Source organism: Cavia porcellus, unplaced genomic scaffold (genome assembly GCF_034190915.1).
Source record: "Cavia porcellus strain 051 isolate PalLab524CR breed Dunkin Hartley unplaced genomic scaffold, mCavPor4.1 scaffold_10, whole genome shotgun sequence".
In the NCBI taxonomy this organism is placed as follows: Eukaryota; Metazoa; Chordata; class Mammalia; order Rodentia; family Caviidae; genus Cavia; species Cavia porcellus.
In genome coordinates, this window is record NW_026947493.1 from 62278708 (window position 1) to 62303101 (window position 24394).

The following is a 24394-nucleotide window of genomic DNA, read 5'->3' on the forward strand; positions in this document are numbered from 1 at the left end:
CAATCTCAAGCACCATACAAAAATAACCAGACAAATAAATTAAAAAAAAAAAAAGAAGAAGAAGAGAAACAATTAGATAGAACTGCCAAAGTTTTGAATAAGAAAATAATTTCTTAGTTTAAGTTGACCTAGATAGTCACAATTCTTGACTTTAAATAATAGATTGTATTTACCTGTCTGAAACACTACATTTTATCACTTTCAAGTATTCTCAAAAATCTTCATATATCCTATGTTCAGTGGCATTTGCCTAAAATACATTTGAGGTAGTTTTATTTTCTGTTCTTACCCTGGATAAAGATTATATGGATTTAGCTAGTCATTAGACAATTTTGCAGTTGATGTGGTCAATGTCAACGTTTTTGTTAATTTGGGGAAATTTACAGGAGATTTTTCCCCTAAGTTATTCAAGTATTTTTATTTTGTTTCATAATGATATGGAAGACGTAGACAGTAACATCTATTGCTATTGATCATATGCTATGTATCTGTCATAAATATGATAATCATTCATTGAGTAAAACCACAATGTCTAGGAACCATTTTTCTGTTCTCTTATTTATTGACAGGTTTTTAAAATTACAACACAATGAATTGATGGTAAATACAGAAGATGCAATAGTATAAAAAGCCATTTAACCCTTCCCTAGGTTAAGACACTTACAGCAGACAAAAACTGCCCCACCCCAAGTCCCCTCCTTGAATGGAAATGAAATAAATATAAATTAATAAATACAAAACAAATCACTGCACAGCCCTTAACTCTTTGATTGCCATGGCAAGAACCATGCTGATGATTCTAGCTTGTGACATGTGTGGTTAAAGGTTGCCGCAGCAGTCAAAGGGTTATAGCATTGTAAACATAAGTACTTTGTGAAAATGTTCAGTCATGTTAATGGTACTAAAGCAATGGGATTAATAGCATGATCCCTTGACCTTTAATGGCGCAACATTGTAAGGTGTTAAGAGATAATAGCTTGGTGAGCCTTTACATAGACTAGTCAACCATTTTATTTAACAATGTGCTATGAGGCCTTGATTTATTAATAAAAGACAATTTGTAAATAAACACTGTTCAATGCACTGATCAAGAAAATCAATGAAAAATTAATTTAAGCACCACAAAATTTTGCCTGATTATATCTGACAGTCATAATACACTTTAGCACCATTTAATTAGCCATGTATTTGCACACAAACAAGCTTTGTGTTTGTCTGTAGAAGCCATCTGAAAAAAAAATCTATATATATGCCAGATTTAGAATGGGAGAAATGTACAGAATTCTGTGTAAGTGAAAGTCACAACTTATCAACTTTAGAACTCATTCAGCAAATAAATGAAATGTTTCATTCCTTGCACATTGAAAACTACATATTTAAAAAAAATAAGACAGTGTAGAGTGTAATATGAGCAATCTAGATACTTAGAGATAGATTTTAATAATCTTGCCATAACTAAAGATATTATGGGGAATTAAAGTTTTTTCAGACAGCCACAACATAATGGCCTAAATTTTTAATTTCCTGGTGTTTCTCTCTGCTTCACAGTATAATGTTATTTAAAACAAAATCTGTATTAATTTTAATTCTTTTAATTTTCCATAATTGCAATATAGGAAGGAAAATTATTTTTATAAGAAGCTATAAAATGTATATTGTTTAACCCATGAGATAACTTTTCTTTGCAATTATTTGCATCTCATTTGGACTCTGAAATATAATGTCTGTGCAATTCTTTAAATATATGATATTTATTTGACAAACTAAATTCATAGGAGCGTTCTCTCCTTAGTCTACCTAGTAAATCTATCTATATATATTATATATACACTATATTTCCAAATCTATATCACTAGATAGCTCATATGCATGTCATAAATCTCCATTCTTATCATACTGATCCACTACTGGAATCAGGATGCTAGTAAGATATACAAGTTTTAAAACATCTTGAAGATAGGTAACTACACTGATGAAGCAGGCAAATTTCTCAATGTCAATAATATTTGGTTTAAAAAAAATCAACAGACTATGAACTAATTTGGTTTTATGGTTTTGTTAAAAATTTAAGTTTATTAAAAGTTACATTAGCGCAAAATTGAACTATTAAACTCCATTCCCTCCTGTAATATAAAAACAAGACATATTTGTTTAAAATTAGATACATAAGATAAAAATCTTTTAAGACTTTTAAGCTTGAAGCAAAGCAATCTTTTACGGCCAACTCTCTAAAACCTCTGAAAATAGAGGCCAACGATAGCAATGCTGATGCAGTCCAAACCAAGGCAGCCAACAGCTCTGCTATCATACTCCTAATTCTTTTATTCTATCTCTCTTTCTAGTATATATGCACTTTATTTGTGAAGGGAATAGAGCAAAGAATCAAGGCTTCAGACATTCATGTCCCCGTGTACCTTAAACTGAACACTGTGTTATACTTACTTTACTGTATATTCATTCATGATGCACTTTCCAAAACAAATTTCCTTAGCTGCCTTGTCAATAAACAATGGCCATTATACTCACCATTTCACTTTTCTCAAGGAACAGCTCTTAAAAAGTTAGAAACTAATGAAGGAGACTGAGGCATGTGAAATGTACAAGGAGTAAGTATTTGCATGAAATTTCTGCAGCAAAATACTGAAGAACAAAGACATATTTCCTGGAAATTATCTCAAATACACAATGCTGTTCAGTTCAAGTTATTCCTCCAAACCATCTTACTTTTGGGTGACAAACAGAAAGCAAACAAATAATGATCTGATTCAAAGAAGCAGAAAAACCAGGCATACGCTCACCTTTGTCTGGAAACTATGTTGATTTGAAAGTAAGATTGTGAAATATTGTATTTATGAACATAGCAAAGAATAACGAATTCTATGTTAGATATGCAGTAAGTGACAAAAAGGACTAAAAATTCAATTTTATGCAAGCAATTGTATATTTTGAAGAGGTGTAAGAAGACAGAAGTGTGTCCTCTGTGATATTCTCGCAGTGATAGCAAATAAATTATGGCACTGATTTAAAGATAAATTTTGAATTATACAAAAAATCATTCATTCAAGCAAAGTGTGTTTAATCTCAGAACTGAGCCGTTAACTATAGAGAGGAAACAAGTTCAAATTGGCATTACAGGACAGCAAACAAAACATGCATCCTACTGACTTCTCAAGCAGGTAGCTCACACCAGGCTTCATTCATACAGGTCCTGGCAAGACAGGCCAATGTAGCAATATACATTCATATAAAAGGTGGCAAATACAAGCAGCACCATGTCATACTAGGAGGAAGCGTCCTACCATGCAGTCACATCTGACCAAAGCTTCATCATATAGAAGGCATGTCTAAAGATGCCTGTGTCAAAAGACACTTTGCCTGGGACTCATTCTAGCTAAAGTCCAAGAGCTACAAAAATGTCTCAATGGCAAGTGATGCTTCTTTTCATGGGTAAAAAAACGTGAATAAAATTGTCAGTATACATCTTCATTAGTCAAAAAGTTTCTTATTTCATTTTTGTTCACCATTGTCTCCAGGTTTTCTAAATGAACTAAAGATTAGTGATCTTTTGTTCTGAAGCTTAGTGACCTAACATGATAGTGTTATCATATTTTCATACTTATATTTAACTGCTATTTTCCCTTCTTAAGGGCATATAAAACTAGCTCTACAGCAGAGCACATGGTAAAGTTTTGTGAATTAGCACAACGTTCTAGTTTATGACATGTTCTTATACTGTCCAATATGCCCTTTAATGTAAGGACATATTGAGTACAAACTTGAATGTTATCGCCCTTCTTATGTTAGTGTAAGAAAAAATTTGAAGACATGCTACTCTTTAAACTAAAAAGGAATAGCATCCTTAACATTTCCAAATAGAAGTGTATTTCATGTTAATTTTTGTACATATTATATTCTGACCATGAATTACTAGTTATGCCCTCAATTTTCTTGAATGCCTGTGAAGTCTTTGTTATAGCACAAAGGCTCTTTTGGTTTTATATTCTTATGTGGTATAAAGAATTAGCATTGTGCTACAAAAGATGCATGTCATGTCCAGTTAGTTATAAACTCATAGCTCTCTTGCAAAACTGAAGGCTGCTACTTTTGTCTTCTACCCAGAAAATTATCATGAATTTTGCAATACCACATTTTTCCTTCAATTTCTGTAACTTACCAAATCAGTATTCATTTTTAGGCTTTCTATACTATTGGCTTGAATTTCAAAGCAGACATATGTTGAAAAGATGTTTGTAATTGGACATGGTTAGTCTGACATGAACTATTTCAGAGTCACCTCAAAAGTACATCAATAGGAAACATGAAAAATGATTCGAGTGGTACTTTATTGTCAAAGGTTACAATCAGATGAGACTATAACACTAAGGCAACTTTTTTGCTACTATGCCAAGTGTTTTGTATTATATGACTATTGAGGTAAACTTCTATCCTAGGGGATGGCTTTGCTCAGGGGATTCTAATATTATATACTTTTCCAATTGAGGTTACAGAACACCTACTTCTGACAATTTTGGCCTCTGAGGCAATGCATGATTATCAGATGTGTTTAGGAAGATAACATCTAATGACCACTGGCTAAATATATACACTGATATATCACTAGTGAGAAGAGTTGGAAGGTGCATTTTTCACTATTTTTATACTTGCTAAGGTAAAATTTCCAGTTGCTTTAAAGAGTATTAGAGTATGTCTTTCCATTTTTCCTCCTCCTCCACTTATTAAATATTTAGCTTTCATATTTGTTGATACTGTCCCTTGGTGGTGCTTTCTTTATTACCTAAAGTCCTCATTTTTAAACTAAAACTGTTTGAAGTTTTCTGATATAGCTACAGGTGCTTCTCAGGAAAGTGGAACCTATTTATGTTCTGCCACTCATTTCCTGTGGTGGTAATAAATCAGTATCACGAAAGTGCACCAAGTCCAATGCAATGGTTACATTTTTCAGTATGATTTGACTTGACACCTTTTGTGATCTCATGTTTTAACTGAAACTGTAGTTACGGCTATTTGTAAAAGGTCATCTGAATTTGACATTTTTGGGTTAAAAGGTATGCTCTGTTTGACATTGTAACACTTTGGAATATACTCTTAAAAACATCAGAAACCTTTCGCTGTGTCTTCTGCAAAAGCCTGTCATCCCCAAGATTGTTTTGTTATATACTACAATTTCACAGACTCAACACATCAATAAATCACGACCTTTATTAGTTTTTGGAAATAATTCCAAAAACTTTTTTAAAAGATCATTTTCATGACTCTTGTTTAACAAGTCTATTTATAAATAATATCCATTCCTCTTCAAACAGCACACTGAGTTGAGTCAATATGGACACACTGGTTATTCTACTGTAAGAGCCACAAAGTACTGGTCTGTATTTGTACCATACTAGAGATATCAACACAATATGTATCACTTGCAAATATTACATGATTATCCCTAGGATTCAGTATATACACCATCATTCATAAATTGTAACTGCCAGTGAAATTTGGGTAATGTTTCACCCACTACATTGTGTCTTAAAATCACACAGAAAGGAAATAACTACAGAGTAGATGAAAAGCCAAATTACGTTTCAATAAAAAATTATAGGCAATATGACTAATAAAATTAACATTTGCTAATTTCAGTAAATCAGTCTGTATCCTTTCTTACTTGGTAATTTTTTGGGGAGTAATCATTACTTAGTAAATTATTACATATGATTCAGTAAAATATTGCTCTCTTAGCTAGCAGAAATTATCTTTACTAGTAATATACAATGTTCTTTAATTTCACTATGTAGTTTTTATAATTGTAAAGGCATTCATAGTCACTTGGAATGACTGTGGTTGCCCATAGACATTTTGTTCTGAAATGGGCCAATAGTTAAATTTACAACTTTTTCAAAAGGTCTGATGAGGAATTACTGCCTCCCAGAGATTTCAAGCTGATTAGCTATTTTAATACACCATTCAGCTAAAGTAGTAACATACAAAACAATATTTCATTAAAATTATAAGTTATGAAATCATTTTATGTAAACAACTTTCTGGTTTAAATCTGTGTCAATATTAAATTACAAGAAATAATGAAACAGAAAGATTATTTTGTGTGAGAATGAATGTGTTTTCACTTTATTTGGGAAAACCTAGGTCTGAACTTCTGCATTACTTGTGATGAGATGTTGAAAAACGCTTGAAAGGTGCATATCACTACTGATACTGAGCTGACACAGTGCATTGTTGACCCATGTAAATTACTATACATTGATTTTTAATTACAATTCTCATGTGCTAGGCCACAGTTACCCTCCCTTTCACTATTCTCTAAGAACTGACACATTTTTCCAAATTTCAAGTGGAAAAGGAGGCAGCAACCTTACTCGCAAAGTGCCTGGTATACAATAAACAAATGGAAATTCAATGTTTGTGATTACACTGTACTTATTATTTTATTTCTTGCATTCTTACAGTCTGATAAACATTCTAGTCAAGACAGCAACCTCCTATGCTTTTTCTTATCACATAAAACTCTTCTCATATTCAAATTAATATGACCCAAACCTCATCCATGACTTTTACCAGGATTCAAGCAAAATGATAGACACCTTCCTTCTTAATGCTATGATTATTTTCTAGCCCTTGTATACTTACAGTCTTGTGGTGAATCATGATATTGTGATGAACGAATAAAGAGGAAATAGATTGCTTATTCTGTTTCTCAGTCTAGAGAAAAATTTTTTCAATGTAGATTGATGGAGTTCCTCAGTGATTTGCACATGTCCCAAAATGACACAGTTCCGCATTTCTATCTTTAGCAAAATATAGTTTCCAATATTTTTTTTCTTTTTTTTTTTTTTAGACATCAAGGTCCTGAAAGGATTAAACCTTTCTATCAGGAAACACTACATAAACAAGCTTATATAAACTCCTCTATGCTCAGCAACAGTGATTAACTTTATAATACCAGCATCATCTAGAATGGAAGCACTGAAGTAAAGCTACGGGGTTGATTCTGGTTCTCTCTCCTTGCTTTCGTGGCCCTCTCTTTTTTGATCTTCATCTATTAAAATCCAGTCTGCATTGCATGATGTTTTGCTGTAAAGCCACTCCTCTTTACTAACTGCCTTTTTTTCTTTCTTAGAGTTACAGTATGCTCAGATCTGCGAGGCCTTCCAGCATGCCACCCATGATTAGAAAATATTTCCCCCAACCAAGTCATAAACATGTAGTTTAACCAAAAGACATTCTAATTTTCATGCTATGTTGAGTATAAATATAAATTCAAGGCAGCCAAACTATCCATTTCCAAATAAGAATGTATACCTACACTCAGTAAAAATCATCTGGAAATGTGTATTATTAGCAAATGAGTAAGAAATTTTCACTAGTATAAAATTCCTGCTTTATATAAAAGCCACACTGGCCATTCAAGTATTTGAGGTTTTTTTTCCCCTATAGTTTTTAATAATTTGTAATAAAATGATGAAGAACTTACTTAGGCTTGAAATTATATGAAAGGAAAATAAGTCACTTCTACCTATAGGGCATTTTTGAGAGTGTGCATGTTAGGAGCAAAGTGTCCACCGCAGACGCACTGCCCACACCCTTTCTCTCTCCGCTTTAGGGAAACAGCTCGTGCTTACTAGGTTTTAGAGAACAATTCAAAACCCAACAGAGAAGCCACAGCAAAATTCTTTCAGTTTGTGCCAGTTTGCAAGTTAAAGGTCAAAGGGCAAAAACATAGAACAGGACTCTTCAAGGAAAATTTTCACAGAAGACAATGTTTAAGTTGTTGTTAATGACAGTCAACAGATCAATAATCAAGTTCAAGGCAAGCTGTTCATTGTTTCAAAAGCTAATCCCCTCAAAAGCCGGCTTTCACACAAAGCCAGCGTCTACCTCACGGGGTGCACTCCTTCTGACCATCTCTAATAAGTTCACAGCCCAGTGGCTGCAAAGCCTTTCACTGCAAGAAGCAGCTCCTAAAAATCAATAAAGAGGTCTGTCAGTTGCTGACTTTTCTCTAGGAAAAAAATATTGATACAAACCTGCTCTGCAGGTCACATGAAAATGACAATACTGCTGTTAGGACAAATTACACTCAACAATGAAATGCTTTGGTGGTCTCTTGGCTCTGTCAGTAATCAAATGGATGGCTAAATGTCAGAAGCCACACTAACCCTTTGAGAACTATGGTTGACATGCAATAGATAATGCACTGGAGGACATTCATGCAATCTCAGTCATCATTTTAATTCATGTTTAAGTGGCAATGTTAACTGCACTGTATCAAGGCAAATTGAATTTTCATGCAGTGGGTTTTAAAATAAAAATTCAATATGTCTAAGGGAAGAAAAGGCTTAGATTATGATAACCAGTGATTGAAATAAAATTTCACTCTTATGAGATACTGTTAACAAAATATCACTTTTATTTGCCAGAAAATGTTTGGCAAGTAACATCATTTCTGTTCATTATAAATGCATTTATGTAGTGCTGTAAATCACTTAGGAATTACAAGAGATCAGAGAACATGTTATAAAAACTGGAACTTCTTCAACCTGTCATAGTTTTACCATTGCCTAGTTCTAGCTCTCACTGGATAGTAAGAATCTTAAAGCAAGTCTGATAGTTCTCAAAGGGTTACACCAATGTATTCACGAGACTCGTCAATCCTTGTAAAATGACTGTCACTTAATCTACTTCAGAGACACAATGCTTTTTGCTCTGCTTTGTAATGAATATTCCTGACAGACCCATGGAAGGCCTGGGGCAATTGCCTAATACAACCAGGGCAGATCATCACAACGATGTTGGGGTCAGGTGGCAAGAAGGGGTTTAGAAATACTTCAAACAATTAAAAGATCCGGTTGGAAGATAGCTATGAATATAAATGTGATGAAACATTGAGGACGTAGCTGAGAACAGCTGTAGAAAATGAAAAATGGATGTATTATTAAGGCTGTTACTATATTGCAGATATTTTGGCCCCTTGTTTGTTGGAAAATGGCTGTCCCAACGGTCTGAAGTCCTGCATGTGTTTTCCAGATCTCCCACCTGACTGAATGATGCGCAGGAGACTATCCATAGCAGTCACAGAGCTATCTTCTTTGGAGACAAAGCTGTTTTGGGTCTTCACACTTTCTTGAAAGTTCAATTGTGGATTTTTTTAAAACTTTTTTTTCCTTTGATTTAAAGCAAAAATAAAAATTGTGGGGTTTCTGTTTTGCTTCCTTTTATGTTTTCTGTCCCATAAATGGACTTCAGGAATAAAATAATATTAGAAAATTTTAAGAAGAATCTTTTCTTCATATTCTTTTTCCTCTTCTTCAGGTAATCCTGAAATTTTACTGGGCATTGAGCGTGCAGAGAAAAGGCCTAGAACTGCATGACAAAGAAAGACAAAGGACTGAAGAACGGCAGATACTGTGCATCATGGAATCTTCCCCATGAGTGTGTCTCCACTCATGTGCAGGACCAGCAACCTTCTGGTGTGGAAGGTCAGCCCCGAACCAGGCTGCCACAAGCCTGCTCCTAGCTAGGAAACAGCATAACAGCTCTTGTCTTGAATCTCAAGTTACCACAAACTTCTGGAAAAGAAAGAAAGAAAAAGAAAACCCTACATCACACCCACTCTTGCATAGAGCGTTTACAGTACAGTATGTGGCGGGGTGTTCCTTTCCTCTTGAACTGGAACACAGTGTAAACCAATACAAGGAGGCATAAGGCCAAGATGCAGGGAATGACAATAGCTATGGCTTTCACAGTGCTGGCTGTGTTGTCCAGTTTAATGACAATGTCTACATCATCTGGTGGGATGTGTCCTTCTTTAACTCTGTCCGTTGGTCCATCACAGCCCATAAAATCCTTGAGGATGGATCTTGGATATCCAGGTTCTACCTTGAGTATCTGGTTGTTGAACTTCCAATATTCCTTTCCTTTGTAGAAATATGTAAAGCCTGGGGGAAAACACAAATGGATAGAATTTAGTTGTGAAAGTGTGCATGGTTAGAAATATTAATGAAATAGGCTATTGCTTAAATATCTTAAGGTGCTTCAATTTTCATAGGAAGAAAATACAGTCAGCTGTTTTGCAGTAGCCCTGGCTGCTGTGTTCCGGAAATCATGTCTTCTAACGACCAAAGGAAAGCTCAGCAAAGAGGAGGGTGGAGAAATGTTATCTAAAGAGAACTGGCACAAGACCAAACTCTATGTATCTACTCCTACTCTGCACTAGAAAGAGAACTTTATCCTTTTCCTGGCTTGCAGGAATGTTGTCACGGAATTACACATTAGTGTGATAATATCAACCTACACTGAAAGATGCTGAAACAGCACTGTTTATCTGCAGACTACCACTGAGGACACTGCTCAATACATTTTACAAAAGCTTCTCACTTTACACTTCAAGGGAAATTTCTCATCATTTTAGCATTAGACACCTGTACTCCTCCTAAACAGCAAGTTTCTTTTTGTCACTTGAAGAAAGCATCATAAATCATCAGACAGCAGGTGTTTGGTCTGCTAGGAATCTTAACAAATAAATAGATATTTGCAGTATTATGTACACTAACCTCATTTTTGGTTCTGTTTTCACTATTTTGTTCCCTTCATTTAACTTTTTTTACTTAGTTTAAGCTAACTTTTTGTCAGCTAGCATTATTGCTGGGAACATTTAAAGCCATTATTCATCTTTATAGAAACAGAATCTAAGCAAACATGTTCATTTCAATGTATCTAAGTAACTTATAATTCATGAAAGATGACATGGCCTATGGAAGACTCAAATAACTCAATCTGTGTAGGAGTTATTTGAGTCTTTTCAGACATATATTATGGCTGCAAATTATAGATTTTATAAGGTCATAATAATTTCCTTAGGATGGTTTTCTCATTTTGTCTCAATTTCCTTAGGATGGTTTTCTCAATTTTTAAGACATACACACAGCATTTCTGAACATAGCACTTTAATTACTTTAAAATGTATTTTTAGAGTTATCTACTTTTAATATAAAGGATACTTAAGTGTTCATAATCATTAATGAAGGTATTTTCCTATTTTATGGAGAATTTATGGGAGAATCACAGTGCTGTAAGCTTATTGTATATGAACTCTTTCAATCCTCATGGCCATTATGTCAATTATAATTAATTACTCATTCTTCTCAGGCAACTGTATTAAGGTTCAGAAGGAAAACAAAAAATTCCTAAAGTCTTGAGGAAGCAGGATTTAAATCTTGGTCTAAATCTAGAGCTGCACACTGAATGATATTTCCAAATTAAACAAGAAATGTTGCAATAGACCTAACTCTTGATATGAAGAACTGTGACATCTCACATGAAATTTCAGAAAGGACAGACCATCACTTCAGGCCACCTCATCTTGGAAATCATTCTGTCCAATGCCATAAAAATCTGCTGTTGCTTTTAATTTCAAAGGATAGTTTTGTAATTGGAACAACTTGCCAAATGAAAACAGGTGTGTGTAGATTCAAATTTTTCTGCAGGGAGCTGGTATTTGATCACTCTAATGAAATCCAATGTAATTACTCAAGAAGCTTGGATGAAGACATGCTGAGGGCCTGCCAAGTAACAGCATGTTAGGTGATCAGAGCTGAATGAAGGCATTGATTTAGAATTAAACAATGCTTCAAAATAAGTGAACATACATTTTATGTTTATAATTTGGAATTTCTGAAACAGTACTAATCTTCAATTTTAAGCCAAAGGTAATTACTACAAAGCTACTGGGTATCAGACAAAAGTTAATAATTCTCATTTTCATACTTTGTAGTAACTTATTACATATATAGGGGTAGTATTTATAGTCACTGGATCCAAACATTAGAAAAAAAATCCAGTCACTATAAAGTAAATAATGCATTTGAAAAGTCTGATTGCGGTAATATAATTATGTTATATTATACTGAATATGTTATATTATGTCATGTTATATTACAGTGAATCTGAAAACTACATCACATCCAGTAATTTTGTGTTTTTTCATTTATGAAATATGGGCCAGGGATGTAGCTCAGCAGCATAAGCAGCTGCCTGGCAAGCAGGGTTGTGAGTTTGATTCCTGGTATCCCCTGACAAAAAATACCTAACGTTTATGAAATATTAGTTAGCTAAAGAAGTGTTTAGGTACCTGCATTTAAAAAAAAAAAGCAGGTATACTGTTATATTCCTATGTATGCTATGCTTACTAAGAAGGGAAATTTTGGGCCAAGTGTGATGGGACATTGTTATAATCTCGGGCACAGTACTCGGGAAGCCAATGAAGTAAGAGTTCAGGTTAAGGTCTAGCTGGGACAACTTAGTGAGATTTTGTCTCAAAATAAGAAATAGAATGGACTGGGCATGTAGTTAAATGGTAGAGCACCCCTGAGTTTCATCCCCAGTACTCACCTCATCTTCCAACAAAAAGAATAAAACATTTGAAACACAAAATTAATGGGGTCATAAGGTGTTACTTAATGTTTTTTTCTCTTATATGTGATTGGACCTTACTGGAGATTGTTTTTGTCTCATGTTAATAATGCAATGGGACAGTCCCCCAGAGCTGTTATGTTATAACTTGGATGTTCTCCAATGACTTCTGTTCTCTTCTCTGCTCTTACATATTTATTGGTTAAATTAATTAGTGCTCAGTAAATGTTAATGGACAAAGAGAGTCTTATGGAAATATTTATGTGAATAAACTTCTAGATTTTAAGAGCGTAAGCAATGAAACAGAATTAACCAAGAATTAAAATTATAGGCTAAACATCCTGGGGCTGAGTATTAACTCTGGGATCTTGTATGTTTTCTTCAAAATTGAAACTGGAAAAAGAAAATATAGAATGCTTGAGAGGCATGACTTTATAACAATTAATATAAAAATTAACTGAAGGAAGTGGGTATTTTTCATTTTGATTTTAGTAGTTAAAGCCCATGTAGTTGTTTTAAAAACACCATTATTCCAATGTATACTGCATCGATCAAATATCATATGGATTATTGTAGTTATTTTAGGGAAAACAAAAAGTGAAGCAGAAAAACACAAGGAAATATGAAAGAAGGGAAATAAGAAAACTGTTACATTAATATAGTTTTAGTGAATCACATGAGGGAGATGGCTCAGAAAACCGCACACTAAGGAAACTTGGGTGAGATCAGTATGACTAAATGAAAACTATAACCAGATATACTAGATAGTTATTATTAACAATAAAATATAGAAATATACATATTTACCTTTGGAGACAGTATATTATAACACATTCATTAGAGATAAAATGTTAAACTTTTAAGAATTAGGTATAGAGGTTACTAGCTTTATGATCAAGAGTGACTTATGCAAACTGATATTGTTAAAAAATAGTGTTGGTTAAAGAGGTATTTATGGAGGCCATTTAAGAATTCTTTTAACACAGCTGACACAAAGTAGACATTCAAATGATACCAGATGGTCAGGTTATTTCACTGACATAAAATGGCAGAAACAATATTACAGAGCAGACATTATGGGGAAGCATATTTCACCTTAATGTGAAAACATACAAATGTGTAGTTTAATTTTAAGGTTCTGGATTCAAAAAAATTACCATTGGGAAATAATTCCTTTAACAATGGATTCCTGCAATGTCATATGAGTGAAAATGTTTCAGTACTCCATCATATTTTATTTTATGACCGACATATCATATACAAGTCATGTTGTTTTGTACTGTTAAGTGATTCTACATACACTGTAGTCTGACCATATGGACCAGGGATCTTTATTGTCTGCCAAAACTCTACACCAAAAAATATATGGAAAATGACAACCTTTAATATGAATTATCACCGAGTGTCTTTGTGTCTCAGCCTGCACTAATATCTTCCTCTTAAGGGCTGTTCCTGTCCCACATATATTTGTTATTATTGTCTTTACAGGTACTTCTTTTTTTTTGTGATAGGGTTTTACTATACAGTTCAGTCTGGCCTTGAACTTGCAAGCAATCCTCCTGCCTCAGCCCCTCAAATACTGGGATTACAGGCACGTGTCACCATACATAGGCTTCTTTAGAGGATTTTAAAAAGAAATGTAGGTGAGATTATTTCAAAGGTATCTACATACTCCATATTAAAATATTACATATAGCCTTTAATAATATTTTTTAAAATAAACAAGTTGAGCTTTAACAAAATCTAGAGTGCATAATGGTAAATGTGAATCTAGGAAAGTTTATGTATTTATAAATATTTATCTTGTACAGCTCAATATGGTGCTTTCCAATGATTTCACTTAACATAGTAAAACAGGAAATTCTTTTAGTAAAGTAGATAACATAAATGTATGATGTATACAATGCATACCATTTTCTTTGTGAACAAAAGCTCCCTGAGGAGATTCAGGGATCCCTTTCCAGACTGTGATTGGCTTGGGGTAGCCAGGGTCCATGGTTTTCATTTCTTCACTGTATCTCCAATACCTAAAAATGAGAGAACAACAATAGGTGCATAGAAAAAGGCATGTATATAAAGCAATAGCTAACATTCATTAATTCCTTGCTTTATGCTTGGTACTGTTACTTGTATACCTGCCACTGGTTTACAGTACACTTGATTTAAATCACTGGACAGAGAGGACTGAAAGCATTTATTTTGTTCTCCTGAAAACATTAACAATATGTATGTTATTATATATATATATATGTATATGTTATATATTTTATATAATATATATTATACATATATGTTAAAAGTTAGTCTTTATTCAGCCTACTAAAACTGAAAGATGCCAAGTACACTATGCTAGGTATATTTACAATTTATAAGAGTATCATCAGCACACATATTCTCTGTGAATATGTTAAAACTTTTATATTAGTAGACAGAAGAGTCTTTGATAAGCTGACGTGTGAGCAGAAAGTGACAAATAACACATTTAGGCTTTGGGAGAGGAACATTTTAGGAGGTGGACCAAGGAATTAAAAGTCCTCATCTACCTGAGGCTAGACCTCAGCTAGTAGAGATTAGATAGGCCTTGACACTACCGCAGAACCTTTTTTTGTTTCTCTAAGAAGCCAATACACATTTTGAGCAGAGATGCATTAACATATGGCTTATTGTTTAAAAGAATACATTAGCTGTTTAAAAGTACTTGAAAATACTTTAAATAGGTAAAATAGAAACAGGATCATCAGTTCAGATGCCACTGCAGTAAACTTGAATCAAGCAGTGAGCAATAGAACTGATAATAATTCAAGGGATTAGAATACATTTGAGAAAAGATCTCAAAGGTTTCCCTAAGGTATTGTATTCTGAAAGTGAGAGAGAAGGAAGGTAAATATTACTTAAGAACTCTGAGCTTGCTTATCTGGAAGAATTCTGCTGCAGTGAGGGATGCCTTTGGTAAAGGGCATTGCAGAGAAGAAATTGGGTATGAGTACAGACCGTAGGACTGATACTGATTGTAGACTTCAATGTATAGATGGTAAAACAGAAGCGAAGAGCAGAGAATCAGAACAACCAGCTCTTGCTCTTTCTCAGGACATACGTGGGCCACATTTACACAACCCCTAGACATCCATGGAATTTGTTATCATTGTTATAATTTACTGTTATTTCTGTTATCCATAATTCTAATTGTGAAACCAGTTCATATCTTGATGTTCTGAACATTAACAAAATTGAGGCAAGACCACTGAGAATTCACAGACATAGTGCCTATTTTAAGTATAATGCTAAATTCATTGGTCATTAAAAAAAGAAATCACAAGATAGTCATCATTGAACCTATTTGAGAAAGGAATAATTCTTGAAGGGAAACAACAGATGACAGCTACGTGTATAACTAGGTTTTTTCAATTTCAAAAGTCTCCATTATTTTCTATATGAGTATAGCTTTCAAATTTATTTCACATCACAAAGTATGTTTCCAAATTTATTTGGCAGCTATCCTCCCTCCTCAGCTAAATATCTATGATTATCTACAGAAGCTAGTATTTTACACACTCAGGTTTTGGAAATGCACAATTATTTAATATCCTTGGATTTTCTATATTGCCTGTAATTAGAAAATACAAGTATGTTCCACTAAGAATTTTTTTTTTTTGTGATAGGGTTATGGAAGATCTGTCCACAGAGCTGTGGAATATCATCTAGAATGTTTTGTTTTAAATTTCTAAAAATCCTTCTCCAATAACATTTGGAATATCAGCACTTCTTCTATCTTTAATTTTCACATGGGAAGAAAAAAAAGATTGCCTCAAAAAGTGTTCCAGTTAGTAAATTATAAGTCACAGGTAGTCCAAAAAGGGAAAAGAAAAAAATCAAATCAAAACAAAACAAAACAAAACAAAACACGTCTCACAGGTCCTCATCACATGCAAAATGAGTGGTCAGAGGAGCAGACCAGAAAAAGCTTAATGGAAAAGTACTGAGCTGAAATAGTGGTGGGTAGCTGGGACCTGTCATGAAGACAGCAAATAAAAATCATCAGTATATCATGTCACGTTTTCAAAAATCTTTCACTGCTTGTGGAAACATCTCATTTTAAATTGGTTCTGAATACTCCTTTCTTTTAGAAGAATCTGTGATTGACACAGAATGATTAATGTGGTTGAGACCATAATCTCTCTTCTTGAGTCAATACCTCAGTAAGGTTTACAGTGATCATGCGTGTTAATTGCTTTGCACAGTTAACTAAAGCTTCTGACAGGAAAGAAGGAGCTTATTTCACAGTGCTAAGAAACTTATTTTTCTCTAAATCTCATAAAGTACCTTACAATCAATGTAGAGTCAAAGTTTGCTTGTCAGGGTTTTCTCTTTAGTAATGATCTAATGGTGATATATCTTACAATAACTGAGAATTTTAGATAACATAATCCGTAAGGTAAAGTGAGCTTTAAAATGTCAACCTAGAAGCCTAGGATAATTTACAATCATGGGACAATGTGATCTCTTAGTAACATACTGTATAGTTTACTGAGTATTAGTTTACTAAAGAAGTTTACTGAGATTAGTTTACTGATTAGTTTACTAAGAAGTAGTTATATTGTTACTTATGTAAAAATATGTATACTTTATACATCTTTTATCCCATAAAATAAATTTATACAATCCATTATTTTATGCTCTTTCACTTAAATTTCTGAACATTTTGTATTGTATAATGTTATCAACTATCGTAACCTAACCGCAATAGGACATACTATCACCCAATTCAGTCAATGATAGAGCATGGAGCATTAGTCACCTTGGCTCTATTTTTATGTGGTAGAAATTAAATTTAAATTAATGCTGATTCATAGTTCAGTATGTTTTTTTTTATCATGTTGCTTCTAGTATTTTTCTCAAAATAGCATTCTGACAAATTTATCTGTCATTCTTACTAGCTTGATGCTTTCACTCACACAGTGTTCACTGTTTAAGAATAATTTCATTCATCTGTTTTTATATTTCCTCAGATCACTGACCCAGAAATATTTTCTGAGGACCTATACTACATGCTGTACCCTTAACATTAATTGGTAATTTGTGGAATGTGAATTTTATTAGACTCCTTTATAGGACTACAATTCTCACATGAATTTGTCAAAATAAAATAATATTTTTCTCTGATAGAAAATAATATAAAATTGGGATTTGGGATCACTTCACACTCTGAAAAACTCAGCACAGGATTGAGTGCTCAAGATGTGTGCCCCTTGTCACACTGATGTTTGTCAAGTAAACATAAACATGATTAGATTATTTAACTACATTCATGGTTGTCTTATAAAAGATTGTAGGGGTTATCTATAAATACAGGTTCCTATTTTAGTCTCCAACATTTTTTAACATATTTCAGCATAAACCAAAAACTATTTCACTGATTTTTTTCTGCAAGAAAAATAAGTTCATGGATTCATTAAGAATGGAATTAGCAAGTTTAAATTTTAATCCTCTAAAGAAAACATTTGAGGGATTTGAAATTCAGATTTTATAATAGAGAAAATTTGAAAGTTTTGTAGAGTCAACTAATAATAAAGCTAGGATAAATGAATGTAGTTTTTTAAAATTAACTTAATTTTTCTTCTGATTAACCAGTTATCTCTACTTCAGAATTTTATCTTTTCTTAGATAATTATTTGAAAGAAGCATTCTTTGTCAAAGTTTCAAAACAAAATATGATCAGAAATAACATTTACAATCAGTTTTAGACTTCAATATATATCACAATCATAAGAGAAGTTACATAATTTCATACAAACATTTTTCAAATTCTTTCTGTACTAATAAAAATTGTACCCAAAATTCAGGAATAAAATTTTTGAATGGGATGTAGCTGCACACTGAACTCCAAACTGAACACCAAGTGATCATTTCGGATGAGTCAGCTGTTTCTAAAAGCTAGCAGTCTAAATTGTTAGCAGAGGTAAGAATTTTTCATTTTGTTAAGTTATCACAAAATAAAAAAAAATAATTTTTTCATACCTAAATAATCTCTCTTCAGACAGTCTTAAAAATGCAACAGAATAAAAAATACTAACTTTCACTATGTTACTGAAAGACTAAAAATGCATGCATTATGTAATTATAAACTTGAAGCCAGGGTAAGGTGAAATAAAACTATTTTTCTATTCACTATAAATGATAATGTACAATAATTCCAAGATGGGTCAATATTTTGTCCATTTTATGTGAAAATAGCTTAAAATTCTCAAAAATTTAACTTAGAATGAAATATGACTCTAGAATCTTGGATGTACTTATGAGAAGATGCTGAGAAAGATATGGAAACATAGCATTTTGGAGTTAAATGCTATGAAGATCAAAATGTATCCAAGTATCATATTATAGTGAGCTCTGAAAAGGTCAAAGAAAAATCTGAGGGGCTGGATCCCATGCAGTATGTGCCACAGTGAAAGAGTAGATATTTTCATCTGAATTTACAGTTCTATCTAAAGAAGCACCATTTCCTCTACTCTTTGGTTATCTCTAAACTGGATTTCATAACGGCTTCTACTTTCAATACCTTTAGTGGCAATTACTCTCAAATGTGCGCTCCCATCTGGTCTTTCCACCAAGTTACAAACTCGTTATCCATCTACCTTCTTGAATGCTCTCCCTTGTGTGTAGATAGGTACCTCAGTCCAAGTAGAGATATTCCAGTATCTTAAGTCATTTTCCCCAATATTTTTCTCCTAAATCCTTTACCTCAAGCAATGCCACAACTTGTTCAATTGTTTAGGTGAAGCCCCTGAGATCACCTTTGATTTGTTCTTTTCTGCCTTGTAAAAGCAAAGCCATAAGAACTTGTGATTATGTTCAGAGTGTGTGCTGTAGGCTTCGCTTTGCTTCACTGGGAGTCTCTCTGCTGGGTCTCACTATAGTTCTCTAACCACCTCTCAAACATCTTTCTTGCTTCCATGCTTGAAGTCCATTTTTCACACAGAAGACAGAAGGACCCTTGTAAATTCACAGCTCTTTCCCATTGAAACCCCGCCAAGACCTTCCCATTGTACTGAGAACACAGGCAGAACTCTGCTCCGTGGCCCAGGGGACCCCATATAATCTGGTCTTTGCTTACTTGCTCAGTCTTATCTACCACTTCATCACTCTGCTCTGGCTACAACGCCTTTTCCTGCTTTCAACCAATTCACTTTCATTCCTAAATTACTATCTTTCCACAGCTATTTCATCTATGGACAACATGTTTTTCTGAGTAGCTTCAAATAGCTAAAACTCTCCCTTGCTCAACCCAAAGTTCAAGTATCCCAGTCAGAACCGAGCCCTTTCCTGACCTACACCGTTTACTTCTCGAGTCTCTGTCACATCATAAACTTGTATTTCTTTGTAGCATTTCTAAATGTGAAAATTATCAGGGTTATTGATTTGTTTTCTGTTTAGCACCTGACTCTTCCAGCACAATGTAAGTGCCATGGGAACAGGAGTCAGAGCTCATTTCTATGTCCTTATTACCAAGCCCATATCAGAGGGTATGTATTTCAAAAATACTTTCTGAATGTATTAATGAGGGCTAGGTCAGCACTGATACAGAAATCTTTAAGCAGACATTAAAGCTGAAAATGGAGTAACTGCCTCTTATTTGCACTGTCATTTGGGGAGACTGATGCATAATTAAATGCAGAATGAATGTACAGTACTGATAAATGTCACTCTGGAATTACAAAATTACATAAATATAAAGTAATAAATAAATTACCTACGTTTGATCTTAGCCAAAAGGCTAAGAAATTACAAAACATCTATAGCTCATGATATCTCACGCAAAATCAAACAGAAATTATTTGCAATCCTACAGAAATATTTTTAAGAGCCTAAAAAAGCACAGTAATTTAAACAAGTAAAAATAATAAAAGTATTTCTATACCTTGTACTCTGTTTTGCATATAGCTTTTCAAGTAAGAAGTAAATGAAATAAAAATATTTTCCCATTTGTCATCTTATTATAAATTCAGTATCTAACTTTCATTGACTTAACTATTTCGAACTACCCGATGTTTAAGCTGCAAAATTAAATTTTTCAATAAGTTCTAAATGTTTAGAATAGAAAAGTTTTAAGAAATAGTATGCACATATATCAGGAAGGAGAGTATATGATCATGAAATGTCAGTTTATAACACCATCTATGAAATTCTTCTTTGAACTGTTACATGGAAACTAAATGTTTTTCAAAGTCACACCTTAGCCTTTGGTTTCTATCCCTTTCTTTTTTGGAGCTAGTGCTAAAATGAGGCTATACATGCAATTATAATTAGCTGGAGAATGGTATGAGTGGTCACCATGCTTTAGCAATAAAGTTCTTTATTCTTCTTCCTTCATATTCTGACATACTTACATCTGGTTGAAAGTCATTATGCTTTCTGTGACTACAAAACCACATCTCTGATGAAGCATTTTGTTTGTAGTTTAATAAGGGACACTCTAGCTTCCTTCTAGTGAATAAAAAGTTTTGGTTTCATTATAGTGAATAAAAATCTATGAATATTTTGCTACACAAATGTAGTGTACATAAAATGTGTAACAAAATAAATTTAGAAGTATATGTTCTTTTCATGGAGACCAATTATAGGGAGTTTATTCACAGTAATGCTCAGTTTCTGAAATAGATTACCATTAAAATTGTAAATTTAAAAATAAGTTTATGGGAGCATTTTGTGGGGTTCATTTATGTTAAGATAATGAGACAAAGTCTAACTGGCATGCTGGATATTAACGTCCGCTGTGTATGTGTGTGAGTATGAGAGGTGACACAGTGGCAGACCTTCTACAGCCACTAAGGGATAATTATAAGCTTCAGTAATGCGATCCAGCTAGAAACAAGGCAACTGAAATTTGATTTTTCATCTTTATTCATTTTTCTGCATACCATTTATTTAACATAATAGAGCTTTGCTTCACTCTTACAAATATTTTTATATAAGATGTGTGCCAAAAATGCACAGGTGTATTTATGTATAGCAAAATCTCCTGTGACTTATAAGACTAACAATTTACTTACATTTTGTGGACCCTCTGAACAATTTCACAAAAAGAAATAAAAATAAGAGTAAAACAGTAGGGAAAGCATATCACACTGTATGTTAAACTTTTATCCCAGTGGGAGTTTGTCAATAGTTCACAATACCTGCTTGCTGGTACTTAAATAAAATAGATTTTTTAAGAAACAGAATACATGAATAAACTGAAATTGTTTGAAAACAGCCATAAGTAACTGTGTGTAAGGTGTAAAATGTTAACTTTGAGTGTCCAAACACATACAGCCAGTGGTAAAATATATTTCTTTCAAATAAATACATTTACAAGAAAATGTACTGCAAGGAAACATATTTGCAATGCATACACAGCTTGATAAGCATGTTAAGAGCACAGAGAACTAATATATACTACTGTATATATATATATATATATATATATATATATATATATATGTTCATAAGTATGCCAGGAATAACTGGGTGAGAAATGATTTTATGTATTATTTAGAATACATTTAAAAATATTTTCTGTTGCATTTACTCATATTTATATCCACACAAATGGTTCAGCAACGGTGCAGGACCATGACATATGAGAAATGCGGACAGCCTGTAACATTTGTGAACTGTTTTCCTCATATGACATGAGTACTTACCTGTCTCCCTTGAAGAAATAGGTTTTTCCAACATCTTCCCACCAAATAGCTGAATCGATTCCGTGAGGGGGGATTCCACTTCCAAGAGTAATCAGGTCATGAGGGTAACCAGGTTGCAGAGTTGTGTCCTTGAACACCCAGTACTTGTTGCCTGTATAAAATAAATGCAAATGAAGAAGACAGGAACTTAGTGCAAGACAATGATACATCCATTAACACAATGCATGAACATTATTCTGCATAGAATTCTTAAAATAAGTTAGCAGCAGTGAAATATTAGTGTTCATTTAAGAGTAGGTATAATGAATGACTACTTAAAATATAGTTGAAATTTATGAGTTAATTGAAAGAGGAAAATAGATTTACAACTTAGTCATAAAGAAACAACTCTAAATCAAGGATCATAGATTCCTCCCCTAGGAATCATTGGCCCTATTTTTGCTCAAGCAGTAATCATTTCTATGATTTGTGAATTCTGTGTGCCCTCAAAATGCTTTAGTGAATATTGAGATATTTCCTCTAGGATGACTCTCTCTCTCTCTCTCTCTCTCTCTCTCTCTCTCTCTCTCTCTTTCTCTCTCTCTCTCTCTCTCTCTATATATATATATATATATATATATATGGATAGATAGATAGTCTCTCTATTTGTATGAAGTTAGTCATCCTCCTCTGACCTCAGGTCCTCTTCCACTGTAAAACTAGCCCCCTCTTCAAGAAAGAACAAAAATTTTAATCTTACAACTTCAAAATTAGCAGAGTATGGTAAGACTCACAAGTAGTCAGACCTCAGTCATGTTATTGCTGTTTGGAAATTCTCTCTGAACAACACAGCTCCACATGCCCTATACCCCCGGTACACTGTGCCTAATACTTTGTTCTTAGTATACTCATTCAATAATCTGCCAACATTTCTCACCCCATTGAAAATTGATTTCAGATCTACTGAAACTTTTTCTTGGAGTCTTCATTGCCCTCCATCTAGCCAACAAAATCATTCTCTATCCTTATCTCTTGATACAACTAACCACTTAAAGTACTTTTCTTCTTAGGCATGTAGAAAGCCATTTTCTTTTTGTTCCTCTTTCTTCTTTAGCTGCTCCTTTCTGAGATCTTTTATTTTACTTAGCTTTTGAATGCAAACATTTGCCATCACTCCAGTCCCTGTTGTCTTCTATTCTAATTATAAACCAAGAAGGATCACAAACTCAAATGCTGCAAGGTCCACATTATCATTAGAGATAATAAATGTAACCATTTACTATTTCCAGATCCACCATGATGAAGCCAGTAGATTCCCATGGCCCAGAGGCCTATCACCTTTCTCCTCATCTCACTCTTTCATTTTGATTGTTTTGTACTATTTTGTTTTGTATTAACTTATTGTGTATGATGATTCTTTTGTACTATTTTGTACTATTTTTTTTGTATTAACTTATTGTGTGTGAAAGTGTGGGCAACTGTTTTGAAGAAAACAAGAGACTTGGTGGTAGCCACTGTTGATTTCCTGTTGCCTTGTTTTGAAATCCAGTGTGATTTGCATTGTTTTGCTCTGATCTGCTTTGTTCTGTTTTGCTTTCTTTTGTTCTATTCTCATTAAAAAATTAAAATAAATAAATAAAAGGCAGTTCAATGGCATAATTCCTCATGTATACCCTTCTGGATCTTTTTATGATCCAACAACTCTTGGATAATCAACCTGCTAGGTTCACATCTGACAAAGTCAGAACTTCTGTGTCTATGCAGTGATGTGAAGCTATGCTTGCTTTTTAGCACTTCAATACCACATCTTGATGAGGATTTTGGTAAACTCCAGCATTCCTGCCATACCTAAAGAGAGTTTAGAAATTAAAACAATGTACTGCTCTAAAAAAAAAAAAAAAACCACAGAATAAACAAAATAACAACGAAAAAGCCAAACAAACTCTGTGTGTTTAGGCTGATTTAATTAGGAGTCTCTAGGTTATACCAATGGCAAAACCTTCTACTATGATGTGATGTAATTTAAATTGAAACACTGACTATCTCAGTAGGCCAAGTGTCATGTTACATAGTAAGCATAGTAAAGAAAACAAGACAGACATCATCATTAATAAGATAAAGAGAATGGAGGTAGGTGAGCCACTGAAGGTTCAGATCAAGACCTTCACACGTCAATGAGAGGTCTACATAAAGCAATTGTGTAGGCAAGTGGATATGTCTACTTAAAGATCAAAAATTGTAAGTCACATGCATAAGTATGGTATTTACTAATTTAGGACTTAGTGAGGTTTTGAAGGGTA

The 24394-nt window shown here is 33.5% G+C and overlaps 1 protein-coding gene across 1 annotated transcript in view; it reads right to left on the reverse strand.

The window, feature by feature from the left end:
- Nucleotides 1–531: 531 nt before the first annotated feature.
- The window catches only part of Mmp16 (matrix metallopeptidase 16), a 252987-nt gene continuing 229124 nt past the window's right edge, over nt 532–24394 (reverse strand). Inside the window, exons 8-10 of the mRNA XM_003479993.5 lie at nt 22116–22266; nt 14347–14462; nt 532–9962 (exon numbers count right to left, since the gene is read on the reverse strand). Coding sequence (XP_003480041.3) covers nt 9628–9962; nt 14347–14462; nt 22116–22266 — 602 coding nt within the window. The 3' untranslated portion in view covers nt 532–9627. The remainder of the gene's footprint in view (nt 9963–14346; nt 14463–22115; nt 22267–24394) is intronic.